This window comes from Corvus kubaryi, unplaced genomic scaffold (genome assembly GCF_017639235.1).
Source record: "Corvus kubaryi isolate FWS band 111438036 unplaced genomic scaffold, C.kubaryi_AGA036_p1.0 75, whole genome shotgun sequence".
NCBI classification, from domain to species: domain Eukaryota; kingdom Metazoa; phylum Chordata; class Aves; order Passeriformes; family Corvidae; genus Corvus; species Corvus kubaryi.
Window position 1 is genome coordinate 87,117 of NW_024582062.1, and position 24,035 is coordinate 111,151.

At 43.8% G+C, this 24,035-nt stretch overlaps 2 protein-coding genes across 8 annotated transcripts in view; one reads left to right on the forward strand and one right to left on the reverse strand.

Annotated features, from left to right (window-relative positions):
* Positions 1–8,817, reverse strand: part of MTOR (mechanistic target of rapamycin kinase) — a 64,605-nt gene extending 55,788 nt beyond the window's left edge. For all 4 annotated transcript variants that reach the window (XM_042051315.1, XM_042051316.1, XM_042051314.1 and 1 more), the window contains exons 1-12: positions 8,755–8,817; positions 7,524–7,687; positions 7,033–7,141; positions 5,507–5,739; positions 4,952–5,152; positions 4,093–4,227; positions 3,399–3,674; positions 2,965–3,073; positions 1,967–2,153; positions 1,655–1,783; positions 595–839; positions 205–420 (exon numbers count right to left, since the gene is read on the reverse strand). In XM_042051315.1, coding sequence (XP_041907249.1) covers positions 205–420; positions 595–839; positions 1,655–1,783; positions 1,967–2,153; positions 2,965–3,073; positions 3,399–3,674; positions 4,093–4,227; positions 4,952–5,152; positions 5,507–5,739; positions 7,033–7,141; positions 7,524–7,643 — 1,960 coding nt within the window. In that variant the 5' untranslated portion in view covers positions 7,644–7,687; positions 8,755–8,817. The remainder of the gene's footprint in view (positions 1–204; positions 421–594; positions 840–1,654; positions 1,784–1,966; positions 2,154–2,964; positions 3,074–3,398; positions 3,675–4,092; positions 4,228–4,951; positions 5,153–5,506; positions 5,740–7,032; positions 7,142–7,523; positions 7,688–8,754) is intronic.
* A 294-nt stretch (positions 8,818–9,111) lies between these two features.
* On the forward strand, positions 9,112–15,790 carry UBIAD1 (UbiA prenyltransferase domain containing 1). 4 transcript variants are annotated; one of them, XM_042051372.1, is made up of 3 exons: positions 9,112–9,462; positions 10,239–10,791; positions 11,702–15,790. In XM_042051372.1, exons 1-3 carry the CDS (start codon positions 9,448–9,450, stop codon positions 12,187–12,189), a joined length of 1,056 nt encoding a protein of 351 aa, XP_041907306.1. In that variant the 5' UTR covers positions 9,112–9,447; the 3' UTR covers positions 12,190–15,790. The 4 variants fall into 4 exon arrangements, with proteins under 4 accessions (XP_041907306.1, XP_041907307.1, XP_041907309.1 ...); XM_042051373.1 differs by lacking the exon at positions 9,112–9,462 and adding an exon at positions 9,706–9,772; XM_042051375.1 differs by lacking the exon at positions 9,112–9,462 and adding an exon at positions 9,854–10,064.
* Positions 15,791–24,035: the final 8,245 nt, after the last annotated feature.

A 24,035-nucleotide genomic window follows, 5' to 3' on the forward strand; every position in this document is an offset into this window, starting at 1 on the left:
AGCATTGTACTAATATCTCGAAAATCAAGATGTGGAAAAAGAAATTGGGAGACTTTTTTTTTTCTAATTTACCGAGAGTGACAGCTTAGTTTAGTGGCAAATACATTCCAATTCTATTACAAATTCTATTCTTAATATCATCACCTGCTCACACGATAGAATTAACGTGGTAGGAGAACCCTTTTCTCTGAATCCCACACTAACCTGGGTCAGTTATTCCAACTACAAGCAGTTTGCTGAGGACATCAGCCACGACCTGCACTGCTGTCTGACTGACCACATGGGCATGGCCACTGATCAAGTGGATGGAGGGTGTGAGCAAGCGAGAGCAAGTGCGGGCCGCTTCCATCCGGATCTCCTTGTGTTCGCTGTTCAGGAAGTGATCTGCGCAATGCCGAACAAACTGAGTCAGGGAGTGGCCTGAAAAGAAGATGATGATGGGGCATTAAACACAGGTTTACACCTCAATTACCAGTTTTACCAGGAGTTTAAAGAACGTGCTCCCAGAATTTTCCTGCTACTTGTACTCTACTCCAAAGCACCAGTGTTTATATCCCATATGCCCTTGCCCCCTGCTTCCTTATTTCATCTTACCTTCAAACTCAAAGCTACCAAGTGTACGAAGGGCAAGGGTGATGCTCCCCACATCACTGGCCTCTGGGATGTTGGTGAGGCTGGGGGAGGCCAGCTGGTGGGCAAGGCCCTTTGGCATGCCTGGATGTCGCAGAGGCTTGTGCATCAGAACAAGAGAGAGCATTTTCAGCAGCCCATCCTGGATATCCTTCTTCAGCTGCGGGATCTGACGGCTCAAGTCGTACAGCACAGCTGTTAGAGCAGGGCTGAGAGCGAGAAGCAAGCAAAAGTCATTAGAAAAGAAACAATGATGTGCATATTTCACCTTTTTGTTTATTTATGCCTTTGCCAATTGGAATATAATTGTGGGCATTCGCATGTGACAGCAACACCTGCCAGCAGAGCATAGGGTCCTTGTGTGAACTGAGGCAAGAGATGACCTTCTTGTATAAACTTGGTGAGCGAAGTCCTAGGACTGCTGCACACATCACTACATTAGCCAGTGTTGCTATAATACTGTTACAAATTCAAATTACTTCTTACACTTACGCTTTTTAAACATAAAAGCAAATAATTCACTTGCAGGTGACAATATTAATATAATTTAAACAGCCTTGTGCTGCCTGAAAATTTTTTCCACACCTTTCCATACTAACAACTTCATTAATTCCTCCAATAAGAACTGTCAGCTCCAAAGGTGAAAGAAGCCGGGAGCAAATATTCAGCACTTCAGCTCTCCTTCCCTGCCAGTTTGATATGGCACAAATCTGCTGGCTGTCAGATGCTTTCAAAAATTTTGCAGGTTGCTGCCAAATGTGTTTGAATAATAGAAAATAAAGGAGATTTCTTTTGAACTAGTTTTTCCACAAAAAGATTTCTTTACTGAGATATGAATTCTCTTAAATAACTCAACAGACACATTAACATTTAAAACATACCCTTCTTCTGAAACAGCTATACTGCTTCTGAAAGATCACTTAAAAGCAATAATCTTCCTTCTCAATCTGAAGCTTTGAAGATCTCACTCTGTATGTTCAACAATGCCATCCTGTGGCTAACAGGAAAATGTATTTATGCTTACCTCAGGCCCACAGCCAGCATAGGTTCCAAAAGCTCTTTGATGTCCTGCTGGATACTGGGTCCCATGGCTCGTGCCAGCATACTAATGCAGGTGAAGACTGTGGCATCAACCTGCACAGACTTCTGCCTCCTGGAAAGGGACCACATAATTACAAGGAGCTGCTATTTTTCAGACATCTTTCCTCATCCTACTTCTGTGTTATCAGTCTTACAGAAATACTTCTGATTTTAATATAAGAATTTGATCCCACATTACAAAAATTATATAAAGAGCAAGTGTTTCCATTTCTTCCTCTAACTTTCACATACTTACTTGTGGGCAAAGTCCTTTGGGGGAAGAGCTGCTTTTATGATTTCCAGGACTTTTGGCAGGTAAGCTTGAAACTCAGACCTCACGGCCACAGAAAGCAAACCCAAGGCCTGGAAGGCTGCTGTTCGCTCCTTCTCCTTCTTCACACAACTGAGAACATGATTCATGGTGTCTGGAAGATACTGATCAGCTGCCCACAATAGAAAACAATACAGACATGAGAATTCATTTAGGTTTATACAGTTGCATCACATTTGCAACTAAACTTTTACAAGTTTAAAACTAGAAAACAGACATAGTCATATTAAATTTGATGACATGATCAGTGGCAAATATGTCACCATATAATAAAAATTTCAAACTACAGAAGGCTTTGTTTTTAAAAAGAAAAATGACCAGAATAAAAGAGCTATAAAACACCCCCAGTGCAACAGGTTTTATATACATGTAAGAGCCAAGCATCTTGGTTTCATAGCGATTGACTGGAAATTTGGAGTAATTAACACAAAGATTGTTTCAACCCACTAAGAGCATCTTGGTGACTTGTCTCCAACTCTGATACTCTCCTAAAATTGCTTGATAAATCAATTGTTTTAAAGCTGGCAGGTATTTCCTAGCATATGCAACAGGGAAAAAGGAAGAGAACTCTACTGATACTTGGGATATACTGAGTGAGAGCAAGAGAGAATTCTCCTCTAAGTCTGACATACTGAGGAAAAAACAAAAAAAGAAGGTCTTTATATCTTATGGTATTGATCAACAAATTCTGACAATAGGTTTCAATCCATTTTCTTCATCAGAGCAACAATTTGGCATCAGCTATCAAGTCACACTTATTGAGAAAAAAAGACTGTCCTCCCACAGAGGAATGTGCTCATCTGACAAGAACCACATTTGCTGTGCTGCACTGCTTGCACAAGTTCATCTGGACCAAAGAGAGCTGGATAACTTCCAGCCCAAATTCAGCAACATTTCTAACATCCAACCATCTGTCTTGTCACCTGTGAATGCTGAAGGACGGAAAGCTGCCAACCGCGGTAGCAGATTGAGAACCGTCATCTGGATCAAAGAATTTTTGCTGGTTCTGCACTTGAGAACCCACTGGCAGACCTGGAAGGAAATAGATTAGGCTTTGAAGGATGGCCATTGGCAGTAATGCACAAATGTTTATTACCTTTGTGCTTTTAGGCACTCTACTGACATTTGGCTTCAGAGTCCATCAAAGAAATGGATAATTAAGACTGCTTCCAAAGGAAGTAAATCACTTGCCCCAAGAAAGACAATGACAAAGTCATGATATATATAATTCTTGAATTTTGAAGGCTCAGTTCAATACTAGGCAGTATTGCCTGCTAAGTAAGCACACAGAGGACAATTCCTCTGCAAGAACAGATGTTGAGAATGTTGGTAGACAAGCTGAAGAACAAACACTTACTTGATCAAATTTCTCTTCCATTAGATCCCTGCAGCATCGACTTTCTACCAAAGTAGACTTTGCTGGGACAGGTGAGGTTGCAAAACCCATAATTCCTTGGTGAGCATTGTACCCCAGAAGACCAGCCAAAGCGTTTGACTGAGATGGCTGAAGAGACTGAAAGCTCGTGAAGGGAGTAATGTGGCGAGGCTTGGTACTGAAGCCCATCAGGTCTTTGCAGTACTTGTCATGCACAAGCTGCTGCTGAGTGATCTCTTCCATCTCCTCTCTAAGGCGCTGGACAAAGTAGAGAACCATTAAAAAAATAAAAAGTAACTGAATAAGACACTCCCAGTACAGTGCTACCCAAATCTCCTGAATAGCATCCTGTATAATCAATATCCAAATGGCTGTAAAAGATCAACTGAGTAAAATCCAGCAAAAATATTTGGGTATCCAACATGCAACAGAGTCCTCATTCCATAGAAAAATCTTTTTCCTTGTATTTAATCAAGTTAATAGCCTTTCTATTGGAGATTAATACCTCTTCAGCCCAAACTTGTCCCTGTTATTCCTCTGACACACTTTAATGCTCAACTCCATGTTCAGATGAGTTTTCCACCCAACAACCCCATTGCAACACTATGGGATATTTCCACAGACTGCAGAGTTGCTATACACTCTCAATCAATCCCCACCTTGTTCCTTTGCTCACCTCTCCCTCCATACTGCTGATTCTCACTAGCTCATTGAGGATCAGTAAGGCACCATGGATTCGGTCATCACGATTCATTCCTTTCTCTTTGGCCAAAGTCTCATCAAAGCCCTTCTCAGCCTCTTCATATGTATGCTTGGGGGAAAAGAAAAAAATCTCTGTGATAATGCAGAAACAAAGCCTGTGAGAATGAGGTAGTACTGCCAGTCAAGAGTTACTGATGTTCTGAATTTTCCAAGAGTAGCCACAAACCTCAACTGAGTAATAACAGAAGTATAACACACGAAAATTCTGATTCATCCAGAAGTTGTGGACACTGCTGCAAAGCATTTTCAACAGCACTAATCAAACAGCATGGTATCAGCTTCATCAGTATCTGCAGCATTTACTTGATTACAAGAAATCCAAGTTCACAACATTTGACTGCAGTGTCCAAAACTTATTTCATATCACAAAGCTTGAATTCATGTGGCAATAGCAGCAAAGCAAAGGTTCAGGCAAAAGAATTCTTACTTTTCTCACTCACGTTATATCTACACTAATAAAACCCTCTACTAGTAAGAGATGACACTAGATAACTGCATGACTGTAAAACTAGGTCAAGTTCAACAGCTGAAGATGAGGTGCAGACAGAACAATATATTCTTGAAGGAGTTAAGTCTTGCTTACTTTTACAGTAGTAGGCTAAAGGAACTACTCACTTTGGAAGCCATTATATTTTCAACCCTTTGAAGGAGAGGCAGTTTGTACTGACAAAGGTGACACAGGTTCTTAGTTTAGCCAGCTTTTCTGAAAACTGGCACTTCATCATCTTCCTTGCATTATGAGGGGCTGCTTCAAAACAAAGTTATTTTCTTACTCTGTACCACTGGGGCTTCTGCATCTCTTTTGGCTCCCGTTGTGTGGTGAGGATAAGGCAGGCTCTTAAGGCAGAAACAGCTCCCTCTCGGATGGCCTGTTTGGGATCCCACACAGCCACAAATATATTGTCAAAGAATGGCTGCACTTGTTGGAAGAAGAAGGTAGGCACGCTGATTGCCAGCTCACGCAAGACAAGAACCTGGAGGTGTGGAGGGAAACAGTAACAGTTTGGAAGATGAGCACACAGAGACAAACCTCATAACTTTTACAGTGTAGTACCATTTGTTTAGACTGTTGATGTCTGTGAGCTATTTCCATTTCCACACTCTGACAATTCCTAGCGTAACTGTGTCTTGGTCTTCATTAGTCACTGGGCTAATGGAGAAGCAATGAAGCAGCACTATGTCTGCCATGAGAGCATTAAAGATTCTCAGACATGGATTGGCAGCCATTCCCATCCTGACAAAAGCTTTTCTGCAGATTTCTGTGCATATTTCCTACCACTGTTCACTAATCCCAACTATCCCATGACAACAAAAAAGGGATCACTTACAGCTGCATGTCTACGACCTTCATTCCTGTCAGCTCCCAGCCATTCCAGAGCTCGTTTCACCTCAAACTCCACATACTCAGCTGTGAAGGTGTCACCAGCCATTGCAAGCCGCCCGATAGCCTTGGAAGCCATCTCCATTACAACGGGGTCATTGGATGGCAAGAGGTTCCTCAGGTAGTTGGCAAACCTGCCAATACGGGTGGCATTACCTCCTTCAACACCAATAAGGCTTGCTGCAGAGAAAGGGAGCAATGCTGCAGTTCTCCCCAAGAGTCAGTGAAGCAGACAGTAGGTAATCCCTGGATGAGAGCCAGTATTCCCTACACATTGCTTAAAGATTCCCATTAAGTCCTCCTAAACTGCAAATCCACAGAAAAAAAAAAAAATCAAGCAATAGGAAAGGGCCACCATTCTTTTGAGCCTGAACTTTTTAAGTGAGCAGGAAAATGCATCTGGTAGCCTCATAGATTTTCCCCATTTTTAGTTTTAAAAGAGAAAAAAATAATTCACCCTGGGTCACAGACCCATTCCTAATAGAAAAGCATCCATCCACATGCAACTACTATGGCTGGTCCACCTCACAAGAAAAGCCAAAGACTGAATGGACCAAGGAAATTATCTCCTCCTCAGCCCTAGAGACAGTCTCTCCTGGCCAGGGTGGAGGCACTTCATCAGGCACCAGCATGGCAGAAGTTTTTGCTGCCAGGGTCTGGGTTGTAGCTGCTCTGTAGATAAAGAGGCCGTCAGTGTCCAGGGTTGTCAAGCTGGCACCTTTCAGCATCACTAAATTCACAGAAACAATTCAAAAGTGATACTGTCAGCTTAAGATCTGATGTTATTAACAAAGATTTCTCTAAGGCATTTATGCTGCCTTCAAACATTGGGATTGGATGATTATGTCTATGAACCTAAACCATAAACATCTCTTTGACTATTAAAGAAGTAGCTGCTACAATACAGGCTACTTGCTTGGAAGGCAAAGTATTTATGCAAGCTGACTTCCCCAATAGTGAGGATTCAGGCAGCTCTGCAATCTCACAGTGAACACACAGACAGAGCCACTGATGGAGAGGCTGATCAGAATCAAAGCACAAGCTATGTGAGCCCCTCTTGGGGATGGAAGCTGCTGTTATGGAACCAGGTAAATTTAAATAACAAGAATCAATCTCTGCAGATGGAAAAGAGTTGAGAAAGTCAGCCTACCCTGATACATATAAATGGGCAGCAAAAAGTCTTCTCAGCTCAACTCCAGAACAAAATTTTCACATGCTCAGCGTTCACATTTGATGCTCAACTCCCAGAAGAGCTCAGGGCCCATTAAGCACCAGGTTTTCAGCCACCCTCAGCAGCTCCCATGCTGACACTTCACACAGATTTTCAGAGCCCAGCAACTAGAACACACCCAGCATACTGAGCTGTCAGACATCAGGCCAGGTGTATTAAAGCTCATTCCTTTTGAAAATCTGTCCCTAAAGATATTTGCATGAAGAGAAAATTCACCAGAGGAATTATGTGCTTTTACTCACCTATTGCCAGAATGCCACCCTTCCTTTCATTTGCATCAGAGCTAGAGACAAGCTCAAATATGTGATGGTTCAGCTGATCGTAAAACCTGGTAGATTCTTCCTGACTCATCTGTAAAAGCAAAAAGTTCAAATCAGCTTTCAGCATTCTCTCCCTCCCTCCTGCCCCAAAACCTCCATGAAGACAATGCTTCTTATGCCACTTAAACAGAAAGAAATTAAATCAACCATACATTATGAACTCAAAATTGTTTATCTTATTTGTGCCCTATATGCAGCAAGCTTACTTATTCTGGTACTTGACTACCCATTTGTGTCCCCAACTCGCTCACCTCTCCTACATGCCAGGGGGCAAAGATAAGTTCCCTGCTGTGCCCCATCTCCTCTCTAAGACCAGCTTCCATATTCCAAAAATCTCCATTGCCAAGGCACCCAGCCCATGCTCTACACTCACATGATACACAAGGATAAATAATCCCATTTGCAGCACTCACCTCACGCAGCTCCATGGTGACATAATGCTGCAAGTCCTTGGCAGCTTTTGCCCTTGTCTCTTCGCTGCGACTCTTCAAGCCATTGGCAAATTGCTGGAGAATGGACACAGTGCCCGACATGGTGGTAGTATGCTGGGGCTCAGGGGCATCAATTCCTGTAAATTCTTCAGAGAGACATATTTTTTACTGCTTGAATTGAAATCTTTGAGCTTCCTTCTTAAGGCTGTCCCTCCTGACTGTTTCCAAAATATACATAAAGACGCTGTGTCAACAGACCATAAAATTACAAGTAATGACTGTATTCCTTAGGCCTTACACTCCATGATAAAACTGTATTACCACATATCTTGACCCCCAGCCTATTTGCTCTCTAGTTCCTCAAATACCAAAATACATTGCAGTAGGTCAGGTGCCCTATGGTGATCTAATCCTAAATCAAGGGTCATGCAAGAGCTGAAAAACAGCAGGGTCAAACTAGGGTTTGCAATTACCTAGTGTAAGTAAGCACAATCATTCCCAGGATTATATCACTATCATATCTGACTCCTCCCTGAACACTTTCATCCAAGTTTCTCCACAGAAATCTCAGTGTTACACCAACACAAGGAAGACAGTACTGAGGGCCTGGCAAGTGTTACATCCTCCAGAAGATATTTAGAGATGGGAAGTCCAGTTATAGCAACACCAATCATTGCAACAGGGGGTTTCCTAGCATAACACATAAACAAACTTTCTCAGGAGCCTTTCTTTACGTTAAAAATATTTTAGATGCTTGACGCCCCCCCCCCGATATTCAGGTTACATAAGACCAAACCAAGCACTGACACTAGAACTTCAACTGCTTCTCCCCAAATATTCCACACGCGGTCACAGACATCCAGCGGGACCATAGGTGAGATGGCTACTGGCAGGAGCCAGGAGAGGCTCCCCGGATCAAAGAGCAGCCAGGGGTTGCTGCTACCCATCGCCCCAGCCCGGTGTCCGTGCCTGGGATTCCCTCAAGGCCACAGAACCCGGCGGACAGGACCCGGCAGGCCCGACGCCGGGGGGGGGAGCTCCGCAGGCCGGGAGTGAGGGAGGGGTGAGGCGGGGGAAGGCGGGCACGGCCGGCGGGGCCGCAGGCGGCACCACCGCGCGGCCGGGGGCTCGGGCAAGGTCAGACCGGGCAGGAAGCGGGAGGTGAGGGGAAGGGGATCCGACGATGACAGGAGGCACCGCCGCTCTCACTCACCCGCCGCCGCCCCTGCCGCCGCCGGCTCCCCTACTCCGGGCCCCGCGCCCGCCCCGCCACCGCTCCTGCAGGGCCGGCGAGCCGCTGCTGGCCAATAGGCTCCCAGAAACGCCGTGATCGGCATCCTCTCTGACCAACAGAAAAAGAGGAAGGGGGAAGAAGAGCTCAAAGCTCCGCCCCTTTCCCAAGGAACCGCAAGGACAATCGCCTTCCGACCAATCATCAAGCCAATCATTAATGACTGGCAGTATGTCTAACCAATAGAATGGCTGGGCTTGCTCAGTAGGCCCACCTTTCCGATGCCGGCTTCCGCCCTTCCGTGAGGCGCCGGCTATGGCCGGAGTACAGCATGGGTGGATGGAGTAGAGCAACCGGCATCATCTTCTTGGGCTTCTTCGAAGCGTTTAGCACTGTCCCGCACGACATCGTGGTCTCTAAACTGGGGAGAGATGGATTTGACGGATGGACCACTCGATGGATAAAGAACTAGCTGGATAGCCGCACGTAAATAGTTGCGGTTGTCCACATGGAGACCAGGGACGAGTGGTGTCCCTCAGGGGTGGTACTGGGGTTGATAGTATTAAACAACGTTGTCGGCGACACAGACAATGGGATTGAGGCACCCTCAGCAAGTGACAGCGAGCTGTGTGGTGCTGTCACATGGTGGAGCGACGGGACTAGAGCATCTCCTCTATGGAAGAAGAGAAGGTTGTGTGGAGATCTCAGAGCAGCCTTCCAGTATCTGGAGGGGCTTACAAGGAGGCCAAGGAAGGACTCTTCACCAGGAACAAGGGAGAATGGGCTCAGACTTAAAGAGAGGAAATTTAGTTTACATGTTAGGAAAATGTTCTTCCTGTAAGAGTGGGGAGGTCCTGGCAGAGGTTGCCCAGAGAAGCTGTGGCTGCCCCATCCGCGGAAGTGTCCAAGGCCAGGTTGGACGGGGCTTGGAGCAACCTGGGACAGTGGAAAGTGTCCCTACCCTACCCATGGCAGACGGTGAAACGAGATGAGCTTTAAGGTCCTTCCCAGCGTAAACCATGTCCCGGGTGTAAGCCCTGTGTGCACCTTGCGCATGCGCAAAAGAAGCAGGGCGCTGCCATGTCGTGCCCCGTGTGTTCCGCTGAAATGTGTCCGGCTGCCCGTGACAGAGCAAGGGCGGTTGTGTCTGTGCCGGGCGTCGGGCGCTCCGTGGCGGCTATGACGTGAATCGTGGTGCTGGCGCGTGCTGCGGGGTGACCCCTCGCCGCCGCGCGTGACGCCGTGGGCCGCTTAATTTTCCTTTTAATTTGTACATCGGGAGGTGCCGGCGGGTGCGGAACCCCTCGCGTAAGGCCGTGGGGGTGGCGAGGCCGGGCGGGCTGGCGGTCGTGGTAGGGCGGGTAATGGCGGCACTCTCGCCTCCCCCACGGGGCGCTATGGCGGCGGCGCCCCTCGCTCCTTCCGGGCCCTGCCGCCCTGCTAACGCGCGCCCCTTCCCCTTCTAGGTGCTGCTGCTGCGAGACGGCGGGGCGAGCATGGGACCAGCAGACCTGGTGCAGAAGATCAGTATCAGCGCCGAGAGCCCTCGCGGGAACGAGAGGAACGGCAGCGGCTCGGCGCTGGCGGGCGTTGACGGGGCCGCCCCCGGCAGATGGAGACACAAGTGTGCAGCCTATGTGCTTGCGCTCCGGCCCTGGAGCTTCAGTGCCTCTCTGACCCCTGTGGCGCTGGGCAGCGCGCTGGCGTACCGGGCCGAGGGAGCACTCGACCCGGGGTTGCTGGTGGGAAGCGCCGTGACCGTCCTGGCTGTGCATGGGGCCGGCAACTTGGTGAATACCTACTATGACTTTTCCAAAGGCATCGATCACAAGAAAAGTGATGACAGGACATTGGTGGACCAGATTTTGGAGCCGCAGGATGTAGTACGGTTTGGAGTCTTCCTCTACACTGTGGGCTGTATCTGTGCTGCTGGGCTCTATGCTGTCTCCACGCTCAAGCTGGAGCACCTGGCCCTGATTTACTTCGGAGGACTTTCCAGCTCCTTCCTTTATACCGGAGGTAAGTGCTGCATCCCGTTTGTTGTGAATCTGAATGTAGATGTGATAGAATCAGCTGAATTGTCAAAGGTTTCTAGAAGACACACGTGATCTATCTAGTGCACTGCTATTAGATGTTTGTGGTATTTCTTGAAGTACTGGTACATAAACTTGCATTCTTTGCAACTGAATGTTGTGGGAAGAGTCATACTAAGATCTTCAGCTGGATAGTGGTGTTGAGGCATTATTATTTACATACATGGCTTTAGATGCTTGTCAGAACTATTACTGAACCTTTCTGTGATGTTTATCTCATATCCTTTAGCAGTGTAGCTAGTGGCGTATTTTCTTTCCTTTGGTGGGAATGTTACTTTGTTTTGGAACGTTTTCTTGTTACTCTTTAGATGAAGCTTCACTATGAATGCTGAACAGTTTGTGATTCTTCTTAATAAGACAAGGATATTTTTGTGTCTTCCTGTGTTGGATAGATACAAACATCATTACTAGGAGAAGAACAAACAACTTAGTTTCAAACTGTCAGACTTTCAGTTATGTGGGTTTCCCTGAAAGAGCTTTGTCAGTTTTGCATTTTGTTCTGAGCATTTCCTGTATTTCTTCAGGATCAGCTTGTAGTATGCATGATCACACTGTACCTTATTTCCATAGATTTCTGCAGAAACAGGTACTTCTAGATGGGTATTAAAACCTGGCCCTTAGTTTTTGTTACATTGTTTGTCTGGAGAAATCCAGAAACTGCTTTTCCTTTGTTATCTTTCATAAAGGAGATAATATGTTTCTTGTCCATAGCTGCATGTGTATTGGTTGTTTGGCAATATTCCTACAGGAAGAGGCTGAACTGTTATGTCATCCATTCTCTTCAGTCATTTGAATTGTTTGATGATGCTTGATTTTATTCTTGTGTCTTGCCACAGGAATTGGATTTAAATACGTTGCGCTTGGTGATGTGGTGATCCTGATCACCTTTGGGCCCCTGGCTGTCATGTTTGCCCATGCAGTGCAGGTTGGTTACTTGTCTGTGTCACCCCTGCTCTACGCTGTCCCTCTGGCCCTCAGTACTGAGGCTATCCTGCACAGCAACAACACACGGGACATGGAGTCGGACCGGCAGGCGGGAATTGTCACCTTGGCCATCCTCATTGGCCCCACCTTCTCCTATGTTCTCTACACCGTGCTGCTCTTCTTGCCCTACCTGATCTTCTGTGTGCTGGCCACACGCTATACCATCAGCATGGCATTGCCACTGCTCACCATCCCAATGGCATTTTCACTGGAAAGACAGTTCCGGAGTCAGAGCTTCAGCAAAATTCCTCAGCGGACAGCCAAACTCAATCTCCTGCTGGGGCTTTTCTATGTTTTTGGCATTACATTGGCACCTGCTGGTGCTCTGCCCAAACTGTGAAAAGAGCTGTAGAGTCAGGCCTCATTTTTCACTAGTCATGCCAATTAACAGTGGATGTTATGAGTAAATGACCCATTATGGACAGTGAGAAGAATAGAAAGACCACCTTGCACTGTTGATAGTGAATGTTATGATTTCTGGTCTTGGATAGCTTACACAGCAGACTTCAAAAAAAGTGATTCATCAGTTCTTCAGAAAGGGTGAACTGTGTGGCTTTGCTTTGAGGAGCAAGGTGACATAAGGTCAAGGAAATGTTTAAAGAACCTCATCCTTTTGCCACCTAATTTTTTCACTTTCAGTTCAATGAAAGAGCCTCAGGTCACACTCTCCATTCACTTCACAAGCACAATGATTGCTCTTATCACTTCTTTTCTTACCATGGTGAAGGAGTTCAGTGGCTCCCCTGTGGGAATCAGAAAACACTGCCAAATGTTTAGCATCACAACGTAGATGCCATTACTTCACTCTCCTGTAAGCATAGTTCATCTTCATCTGTTGTATGTTTTAATTTTTGTTTTGTTTTTCCTAACCAAATTTTGAGCTTTTATTTCCAAGCCCCCTGAAATGCGCTAGATACTGATTCATGAACTATTGCTTCTGCTTGTTCCATATAGTCTGGAAATTTCAAAGTTATAAATCTCTGTTGGTTGTGGTGCTAAAATGGAGCACGATTAGACCACTGCACAAACTTTAAGCCAAAACCAGTAAATCTGTATTGTGCTACAAAAGCTGAAGCTGTAAATGCAAACCATGCAACTGTAAAGCCCTCAATGGGTAGAAAAACAAATGGTTTCCATTTTGGTGTTTGCTTAGAATTTACTCTCTGAAATGACAGGTTTTGAGTTAAGGGGGAGCTGACAAAGTGCCAGATTTCTCTGAATAGCTATGGATTAATGGATACATAGGTGGAAAACAAATGGATTAAAAAATTTTTTTTTCACTTGTTTTTCTCTGCTATTTTAGAGACCCACAGCATTATACTGAAATGTCTTATTCTAAGAAGCCCAGTTCAGCAAAGAAGAAAGATACAGTGTTAGGAAAAAACAAATCTGAATTATTGCATTGGCTCTGCATAAAAAGAAGGACTGGAAATGGGAAGAAACCAATGTTGTTAACATGATTTTTCCTAATGGAGTCCAGAGTTTGTGTCACTGAATCACAATTAAGAGATCACTGAAGGGAAGTTCCCCACAACTTTTCCCCCCTTTATACCTTACAGTGTTGCTTTGTTTTCTCCTGCAGATCTTGCCACTTGCTGTTCACGTGGCCCTTTGGAGAATTTATTGTTTCAGCAGTTATGTAGCTGTGTGAAAAACATGCTAAACATAATGGGGAAAACATGTGCCTTCCAGTCCAAAGAAGGATTTGATCTGTACCATATTACTTAGTGGCAACTGAATTCTCTTCTGTTTTATTTAGTACCTGTACACAGGTTTTAGTGAAAAGCTTGTTTGCAGGAGCTGTGGAAAGCTCAGAGGAATTGACACAGGTGTTGAACTAGAGCTGGTGGTGCCAGGTCACAGCCTTGCTTTTGAACAAGTGTGTGTGTGAACCACTGTATGAAGGGCTTTTACACACGAGCAATAAACTAGCAATAAACTCACATGGTGTTACCCTGCATCTGTCATAGGTAAGTTATGCCCTCTGGAAGAGCCAGGTGTCCCATTAGTGGGTTGTACTGACAGCAGTAAAGCTGAGTTAATGGTACCAGATTACATGGTACAGCTGTTTAGAGACTGGTTTTATGGCTTCATGTTATCCAGTGTTACCCAGCAGTTACATCTGAGCTGAAGTTAATGGGAAGGAGTTTTTGCAGGCCTGTTTAAAGAGCCACAACTTCATCTTTTATTTATTAAAATGGGCAGATGATCATGATCTCTCTAATCTGGATAGGCAAAGGACAAGAAGAGATGGGCTTCAGCAACTGCTTTCTACAGCAAAATATTTGTTAGGATTAAAAATAAAAGAAGAAAATGCAAAAGTTCAGCTCAGATGGATGGAGGGGGATATCCAGAAGGTTTTGGAAACTGTTTTCAATGCAGATATACACAACAGAGTTTCTACTGTTGCTTCTTTGTGGACCTACAGAATGAAGAAGAGCCTGGCTCCAATACGCATTTCACATTTCTGCAAACCAAAAGCTTTTGTAGGGATAAGGGCTGAGCTGACAAACCTGTTAACCTTGCAGTTGGGGATATGTGGGTCTACTGGGTTAGTCCTGCCCTTTGTAGCAGCTGTGTGCTTCATTTTATGACAGCTTGGTTTTGAATAGCTTTCCATTTCAAAGAATGGTTAGTTACCTTTTCTCTACTTCTTTTACAAAAACTAGAGTACTCCAGATAAATTCCTTAAAGTAACTTGGCTTGTATCTTTGATAACCGTAATTGTAATGATGAGAAGGTCATTGGTGCCGTAGAGTACGTAACTCTTATTGTATCTTGGCTACCCTTGCCTGGGTAGGATGTCTACTTAGGGCTGGAAAGGACCAGTGCTTTTTGTTACTGAGATGAAACAGCTCATTAGTACAAAAAGATGTGTGTGGAACACTTTCGAAGATAGGGGGGATTCAAAGTATTTTAATAGTAAAACTGAGATGAAAAGTTTGTAATTCCTTACTCCAGATGCTGGTTACTTCCAATTCCCTCTGAAAAACAGTATCGTTCAGGTTCTTAAGGATATTAGTAATAACTAACACATTCTTCACCATGTGTCATGGTTTAGCAAACCAAACCACTACACCATGGTTTTGAGGAAGTCATTTAACTTCTGTCTCAGAAAACAGCTAATTTTTGCCTACCTCACAGGGATGCTGAGCTGACATAATAGAGAGCTTTGAAAGTAAAAAGTGCTTTATCTCTGTGTGCTTTCCAAAAAGCTTATTAGTACTAGAAAACATTTTAGATACGAACTAACGTAAAGGGTGATTTAACCAATGTAATTAGGCCAAAATAATCTTCACATATAATCATTGAGTAGTAAGAGAGATTCATTTATTGGTTTGCTTTGTGATGAAGATGCTGGGTCTCTTCCCCTACTCCACTTTTCCCTGTCTCATGCTACTTTCCCCAAATATAAACTTTAGAAACTTCTTTCAGGTCTCTCTTGATGAGCTGTATTGCAGTGTGATGAGTGTGCACTGGTAGATGAACAGATCTGTAGCCCATATGTTAATGTGTCCTAAAGCACCTCCTGGCCTTTCTTCTTACCCAATAAGCTGTCTGAATGTTAGTCTGTTAATTATGTTTGATTCTTTTATATTACTCAAGTTGTATATTTGCACATGGATTAAAACATGGTCACGAAAAAAAGAGGGTCTTCATCTGCCACGTTTATAGTATAATTGCCTGAAAAATCATACTTTTTTTGTGTGTAAAAGTCCTTTTATTAATCACATAGTCCTGTCCTTCCCTATCACAAGGCAAACAGTTCTGTAGCAGTGATCATCTCCTACTAACGGCAGACTTAGAGTAGTTCTGGTATATTCATCAATGTGCAGAATTTTCTCTGATGCAGTTTTTTGTGCCATGTACTGTTCAGCATTTGTAAGGAGGTTTCAGCTGAACTTTAATATCTTTAATAAAGATTAACTTCTTCATCCTCACCAGTTTGTTCTGCCAGTTTTCCTGTGCCATGGTCACTGCTCCATAGAACTATGACAGCATAATGCCTCCCCCGTATGTGTCATAAACGAGCCTAAAGCACGGTTTGAAATTTTCCTGCCTTGGCCACTGGTGCAGTGTGCTCCACAAACGCATTTGGAGGTAGTTATAAAGGATAAAATGCAGGACAGCATGGCATCGATACATGGGCTGATCTTCCCAAATAAGGAGGCTGTAATTCTGAGTGTCTGCAGATGGCAGCGTTGCTCTTCCATTGCTGCTGCAGCGCCTTTTCTCTATGGGAACCTGTTGCAAGGGTTATTTTAGTGTTTCGTTGTATCTCACTGGGTCTCTGCTGATGTAAGGGTACTTGAAAGATAAATGGCTGCAGATGAATTTCTGTTGTGCAGATTATGACTGGACAGATGCTCCTGGCCTAGGCAGGTACTGGCAGAAATGGGCATTTGAAGGAAGCCAGTCAGCTCTTAAATTTTAAAGCCTTTGCTGATGGCTTAATAAGCTCTTTCTGGTCAGATGCTGAGGGCTGAGCTTTCAAAAGAGCGTGGGCAAGCTATGCGTGAAGGGCAGTACACTCATGCAGGGAAGAATGCAGTGTCTGCACACTCTATGAGATGTACTTCTGTTCAGTCAATTGCTTTTAACACATCTTGAATCCCCAGTGGAAAATCTTAATACTTTTACAGTGTTTTTAGGAGCTTGGACTCTGTTCTTCCCATTACTTGGGCGAGGAGACAGAGTCACTGCTGCTTACTCAAGGTGATCCTCCTTGGAGGAGAGTACTTGAGAGTTCGCCTTTCCAGTCTGAAACCTTAATAACTAGGCCTTTCCTCTCACACCTTGCTCTGTCTGGTCACTGGTAGATTATTTTTATTTGAATCACTTTCAGTCACTTTATACTTTGAGTTTTACCTGCTTAATTACATGTTTAAGGAATGAAATGCTATTCTGGCTTCTTAAGGCTATTTTTAAGGTGGAATTAAATATCCAGCCAAGATAAAATCAGTGGCTCTCAGCATTGCCTAAACATGTGTAAGTTTCAATAAGCCAGGGCTTATTGAATAAGCAGGGCTGGCTTATTGCAGCTGTATGTCTAAAGGAAACAGGCCCAGTGCTGGACAGGATCATGCCCATGTTTTGTTGTCTGAAACAAGGTCTTTGTGCTTTTCTGAACTCAGAGTAAGACCCAAAATGAACAAATTTGTCAAGAGATTTTTTTACACTCTTTTCTGATGATAACTTTCAATGCTGTCAGTGTTTATTCTTGCTACATCATGAGGAAAACCCATGTTTTAATCCAGATGTTTCAGTGGCCACAAGGATTTGTCTTAATGACAAAAACTTGAAGGACATAGTTAAGCATTCCTTTGGGGTCAGCTGAGAGAGTGTGACTTGCTCCAACATTTATCTCACTGATCTACAGGAACAGTGGGTTATCAGCCAAGTTTATCCATTCCCTCAGAAAGAAACCTGTTTGTGCATCTTTCCCAGGCTTCATACATGCACTATCCTGAGTGAGAAGTTCACACACCAGAGTTCACAACTTCTCCACATGAAGATCCAAATGTTTTTTAAAAGCAGAACAAATCCAAACAAAGCTATAACCCCTGACTGTCCTCTGCTGAATTCTCATTGGCTTGCCAGGACCTGAGTGATTTGAAGAATTAAAAATCTATGGCACCCATCATGCTACTTTATCATGAAACAACAAGGAGAAACTGCTCATTAATGAGATGGCTGATCAAGATGAACATGCTGGCTGAGAGATGTGTCAGAGGTGGTTTGTCAGGAAGCAAGGAAAACAGTGAGAACCTTGCTAAAACACTGGATCTGAAATGCTGTTCTAGAAGCTTGAGAGTGTAGAGAGCTTAGAAACAGAGGAGGTTAGGGTCTGCCTCCTCCAGTCTGCCTCCTGGTTGGCACCTTTCAGATGTCTTGTCCTAGGCTAGAGTAGCACTGGGCAGGTCTGCTAGTCTGGCAGTGATTTTAGGTGCTAAGTGATGTGGGAGATCCTGGCACCCACTCTTTGTTCTAGTGCTAGATTCATGACCGGTTTGTTAACTGGGAAATGCAGAATAGCCCAGCAATTTTAATAAAGCCTAGACTCTTTTTTAGAATGAACAGAAAGGAAAGTTCTTTTAGGGAGTGGTTTGGCTTGTGTGTCCTGTCACTGATGTAGCACAAAGAATAAAGATGATGCATATAGGTGTGCAATCAAGCCAAAAAACAAAGCCTGTGCCCCAAATGGGCTGGTATACTAGTGGTAAGGGAATAAACCAAATGCTGGTTTGATATAAGGGGCAAATTCAGGCAATTTACATCTCATGCAGCATTTGCAAATACATCTGCACAAATCATCGTGCTGTGGGAATTAAGCAGTTTCTCAGACTTTGACCTAATGGAAAGAGAGTCTAATAAACCATCTTCCCAGTCTCGTTAGCTGTTGTCCCAAGGGTTGATGAAATGACTTCAGATAGAGTATAAATTACTTTCTGTATGACATGAGGCTGCTGCCACAGTTAAGTCATATTTTAACCTGTGGGGGATACCTCTACTGCTATATAAAGCTTAGGTCCAGTCAGTATAAATAAAGGAGAGTTTGGGAATAACATGCTAGAGATTCATGTGCTTTTGTGTGTGTTCTAGAGCTTAATAAAGCCTTAAGAGTATACTTGGTGCTGTGCCATACCATTCTTCATCTGGTCTTTCTTCTTCCTTAAATTAGTTCTTAAGTAGAATTTGATTAGCCACCTAGAAACACAAAGCTGCCTCCCCAGTGATGTGCTGTAGGCTTTCTGTAAAGCTCCTTTCTGAATGGATCTTCTGCAGCATCCCTGCTTCTTCAAACCTTTGTTGCTGAGGTTTCCAGGAAAAGGTGGAACAACATTTGCATGTGCATGGGGAGAGAAAGATTAAAGGTAAAGATCAAGAAGGGAGTTGGAGAGATAGCTATATATTAATGAACTTCGGGAGCTGAAATCCGGGTTACTTTGTGTCAAAAAATTTTTCTTCTTTTCCCCCTAGCTCATGTGGCAGGAATCACCTGCTATTCTGTGAGCAATGGGGGGCCTCCGTCCTCCTTTCAGAGGCAATAGCCTGGATTTTAAATCCATATCCTAAATGACCTAGTTTTCAAGGTCATTGGATCCCAGGATTTTAACTTGCTCAAATGCAAGAGAAAGGATGAGCCAGGGAAGGTGAATCTAAACTACTCCAGGTTTAGTAGTGGTTCTGTCAGTATCTCTGCATAAGATGTGGATACACAGAAATTCAGGTGTTCTAGAGAAAAAAAAGTCTTTCTTACATGTAGGGAATTTTTGCTGTGTTACATAGTGCTGCTTTGTAGCAGCACTACAGATATTCACCATTTTCACAAAACTGATGGTGTGGTTCTTAGACTGAAGAACCTGGGATTTGGAAAAGGGAGAGGACTTGGCTCAATGTATGAATTTCGCATCTGCATCTGAGATAGCAAGTCCTGTGCATCTATCTATTGTCCTTCTCCTTGTCTTCTGAAGAGCTATGTCCTGGGAAACCCTTAAGCAGGAAATTAGTCTGTTTCTAGTGTCTATGTGTGTATAGGAATCTTCAGTTTTGAAGAATGTTCATGGCCAGAAACAGCCATGTCCTAAACTCCTATTACAGAAGAGTGTTGGGCTAGGAAGGGTTGCAAGTACAAGTACATACATGAGTGATGCATATTCCCACTAAGAGTTAACTCATCTCCAGATGGTGAAGAAACAAATCCAAGTAATTTAGGAGCCCTGCATGTCTCCTGAGGATTGAGACATAAACAGAATATCAATTTCTCTAGCAAGCTAACTCACAGGAGGAAAAGAAAAGGTTGTTTTCTAGACACCCATATGTTTTTTGTGTGTGAGAGAGAATGCATGTTGCATTCTGACTTGTCTAAAAAGCATATTCTGGAGGAAAAGTTTAAGGGAAGAAATGTTTTCCTCATTTACTAAAGTAAGGCTTTGTACTTTCTAGGGAAAATGGGATTTGATGTAGATTCTTTCTCTTACTTAAGACCTCACCATCCTACTCACCATTCCTCTGCTAACACTTCTGGAGGGAAAACTGAAATCCTATGAGTCCCTGTCTATGTATGGGGGAAGGGACAGGGAATAGTTTGAGTTGCAAGAAGGTATTGCAGTAGAAATGTCTGTGCTGCAATGGGAATAGTGGAAATAGACTGTTCAATTTTCATCTGCCAAACAAGAGCTTTAACAGTAAAATTGACCCAAACTCTCAGGCTATGGAGGTGCGTACAGAAATGTGGCATTTGGAACTTGTGTAGCTTTAAGCAGTTTGTCTAAAATAAGTGTCATAAAACACCTTGGGGCTGGGGCTGACATTGATGGAAAGGGTCACCATCAAATGGTGCCAATCCAGGTGTGAATGTCAGAAACTGGCTTTTGTGGCAGGAGGGCTGTTCACAATAGTGGCACAGGCATTTGTAAAATGTCAGTGGCCAAGCACAGCCTGTGCTCCATTTTTTTGTCCTTGACCTGAGACAGTTGTCCAAAGAGACTATGGTGTTCCATAGTTTCAGCAGGCACTGCTTCCCCTTTCCTGGGGTGACAGCCCTCTTGGACAGGAAAGGACATTTGAGTGCTGGGAGCTTTGAGCTCTGCATGTGATACCTGTCTGTAAAGGATGCAAGCAGCTGTGCTCTTGTGGTGATGAATCAGGAAGAGTCATTTACAACAACAAAGCTGATGTGGGTGGGCACAGGCATAAAGGTGAAGGCAGTGCCTGGTGAAAATCTAATGGTATTTCAGTGCACTTCCAGAGCCCATTCCTGTCTGCGGTTTTACAGGTGGCAGCTGAATCAGAGGTGGAAATTAAATAGTTTCATTATCAACTCCTTACACTTCAGTTTGCTATAAATTGTTCAGTCACTGCCAAGTGACTGACATTGAAGAGAGTCCCCAGGCTTGATGCCCAGCTTGTGAATATAGTTTCAGTCAGTGCTCACCATTCATACTATCATCCTGGATGGGCAGAACAGCCTGGATATGTGGTTATAAGGCAGGACTGAAGTGAGCTGGAAGAGCCATATATGGGGAACCAAGACTGGAAGTGGAATATGGCTATGGGGATCTGGCAGAGCTTTGTACAGTCTGGCAGAGCTACCAAGCATACCAAGCACTGGCTGGGATGTGTTGGAGTCCTGGTGAAGAGGGAGCTGGCTGTCAGCAACCTGCTGTGCTCACCTCTGGTGCCTGGTACCTCACAGCATCATTGCTGGCCCTGGGCTTTGTCCTTTGTCTGCAGTGGTGTTGCAGCTTGTCTTACTGCCTCACCAATTGGGATTTTGTGCTTGGGCTATAAAAAATCTGTTCAAGTCTGAATTCTGCCATAAAACTTGCTACACATGAATGGATGTATTTACCAGGCTGCATAGTGAATTAAGCTCAGCCCTTGATGAAGAAGAAAGTCTTGGTTTATGACAGTTTTTTGCTTTGTTTTAGTTCCAGTATAGCCTTTAACAGTTTCCATAATTTTCTTTTGCAAGCTGATAGCATATTTAGAAAAAAGAGCACACCTGGTTTGCAGTGAAGTGAAAAAAAAAAGACTACAAAGTGTAATCCCTGAGACAGCACTGGTATGTGAGAATATTCATACAAGATCCCTGGCTGCTCAAAAGGTGTCTTGGTTTGAAAGACAGGTGTCTTGGTTTGAAAGACAGGTGTCTGCCTAAGGAAGGCAGGAGCCTCCCTTGAAATGGAAGATGCAACTCCCCTCCAAACTATTGTAATTTTGAAATCAAGGGGCTTTCAGGTAAAGATATGGGAAACAGGAATAACAGTTCGTTACATATATATATATATATATATGTATATATATATATATATAAACAAGGCAGGGAAAAAAACTGATTTAAACTGACAGAGTCAGATACGACCTGACCCTGTTAGTCAGGGTAGCAGTAGCAGTCCGATAAGGTGGTGGCTGCAGTCCTCCTGAAGTGAATGGATGTGGTTCTGTTGAAGAGGTGATCCTGTGTAGAAAGATCTGGTCTTCCTCAGAAGGTCCAGTGGTAGGTATGTAGCTCTTGTCCTCTGGAAATCCAGTGGGAAAGGCTGCCTGTGGTCTTCAAAAATCACAGTTTATATCCAGGATGGGATGCTTGGTTTCTCCCTCTGGGTGGAGCATCTCACAATGGAATGATGAGTCATGAGATAAGGCACTGATGGGCCATTAACAGGACATAGTCTTGAGGGGGGAGGCAGGGAGCACTGCCCCACCTGGTTTTAACAGCTCATGAAGATGGTGATAGAATACATGCTTGTGGGCACATCTTACATTGTATCCTAGGACAAAAGGTCTAGTTAAGAACTTACAAAGGGTACAATAAGCCTTACCCATATTAACAAGTGAATGGGTTTGATTTATCTCCAGAAACTACAAAGGTTGAATTTTCTTTCTGCAATGCTCCGTGTGCTGACACAGCCACTTCAGGTACCTGGAAGGTGACATCATTTTGTCTGGTTGTCAGTGATTTTTATTCCTCTCTTGGCACCAGTCTTTGTCTTGTGTTTCATTAAGAAGGGAGCAGTTCCTTGAGCGTGCTTTCTTTTCCAGAAACACATTCCTTCTCCTTATTCATTGGTAGAGTCTTTGCATGAAACATTCAGTGGTTGTTGACAGCACTAATAGTACTAAGAACACACCAGGTGTGATCTGGAGTATGACCTTCATGAATTATTGTGAGGGGATGCTTACACACCATTGCTGATTTTAGCTCCTGATTTTTTTGTTGTTGTTGTTGTTGTTTAGGACTAGCTTTAAGCCCATTGGTAGTTTCTGTTAACTCCCTACAGAGATGGGCATAGTGTGTTTGACTCCTCTGTGTTTTGTTCTGTATTTGTAAAGACATTTTTCAAGAGGTTGGTTCCACTGTATTTACAAGCTCCTTTGTGCTGTAGCCAAACACTTAACAGTCCTTGAGAGATTATTTTGTGATTTAATATGGGTTCTCTATAAAGAAGAGAACACCTCCCCTCCCTCCATGCTTTTCTGCTGATGCTATTGCCTTTCACTGCCATAACCTTAAGAAAAAGCTGACAACACAGAGCAATACTACCCAGCCAAGGTGGGCTGCCAGGTCTGGGCTGCAGAGGTTTGTATCCAGTCCCGCATAGACAGGAGCAGGCCCTTCCATACTAGCTAGCCCACCAGCATCCTTTAGAAAATGGACTTTATCATCCTTTGTGTTTGTGGATGTTGTGAGCTGTTGTTTTACAGTATCTGGGAGAAAGGTGTATCCCACTCTCCTTCCAGTGGGAACACAAGACAGAGCTGGTCTATCAGAGCCTGACTTCCTTGTACCTGCAAAATCTTTATTTTTTTCCCTGTGATGATTTACAGGTTGTTACCTTGCAGGCAATGCCGAAGCCTGGGCTGGATCATGTCATAAAAGACTAATTGGGCACCTTCTATCCAAGCACAGTAAACTGAGATCATGACCTTTCAGGGATTAGGAATCCAATTATCTGGAGAAATGGTTCCAGATTGAAATACCCTTCTAACCTCTTATTGCTTAGTATTCCAAATCTGTACCACCTTTTTGTACTGGAAATTTCAAAAGTCACGCAATAAAAAAGATGGGAATTACCCTTAAACAGCTTCCATAAAGGTTCTAGCGATAATTCCATCTCTGAGCCTGTTTTGAGTACTTTCTGGATCCAGATGAGCCAAAGAGAATTGATGATTTTAAAAGATTACACTTATTTACAGGCTCTCTGGGGTGAGGCAGAGAGCTTGTGGGACTTACTGCATTTCAGATGCCTGAATTTGCTTCTTCCAGGAAGCAAACACCCTATGAATTGTTTTCTTTAAGTTTTTAAAGCAACACAGAGTTGTGGGGTTTTTTTGTTTGCAAGACAGAAAATATTAACACAACAGGCAGTGTACAATCAGTTGTTCCTTCATCTGGCCACTGCTGGTTCTCTGTAGGATACTGGTACATAATGGGAAGTTTACCACCAAAGGAGTTAGGAATATATACAGTTTGTTTTTGTCTGGGGTTTGAGTCCAGATGTTGCTATGACTGTTGTTTTTTATTAGTTTAATATATGTTGAAGTCTACAAATATATGCTGGGACCCAGGTGGGACAGATGAGATGTGACCAAGTTCTTGGATGATTGATAATGAGCAGGGATGGGAAAATCAATTGTGTTAATTCCTGGTTTGTCACTGGGATGGAGAATTAATGAGAA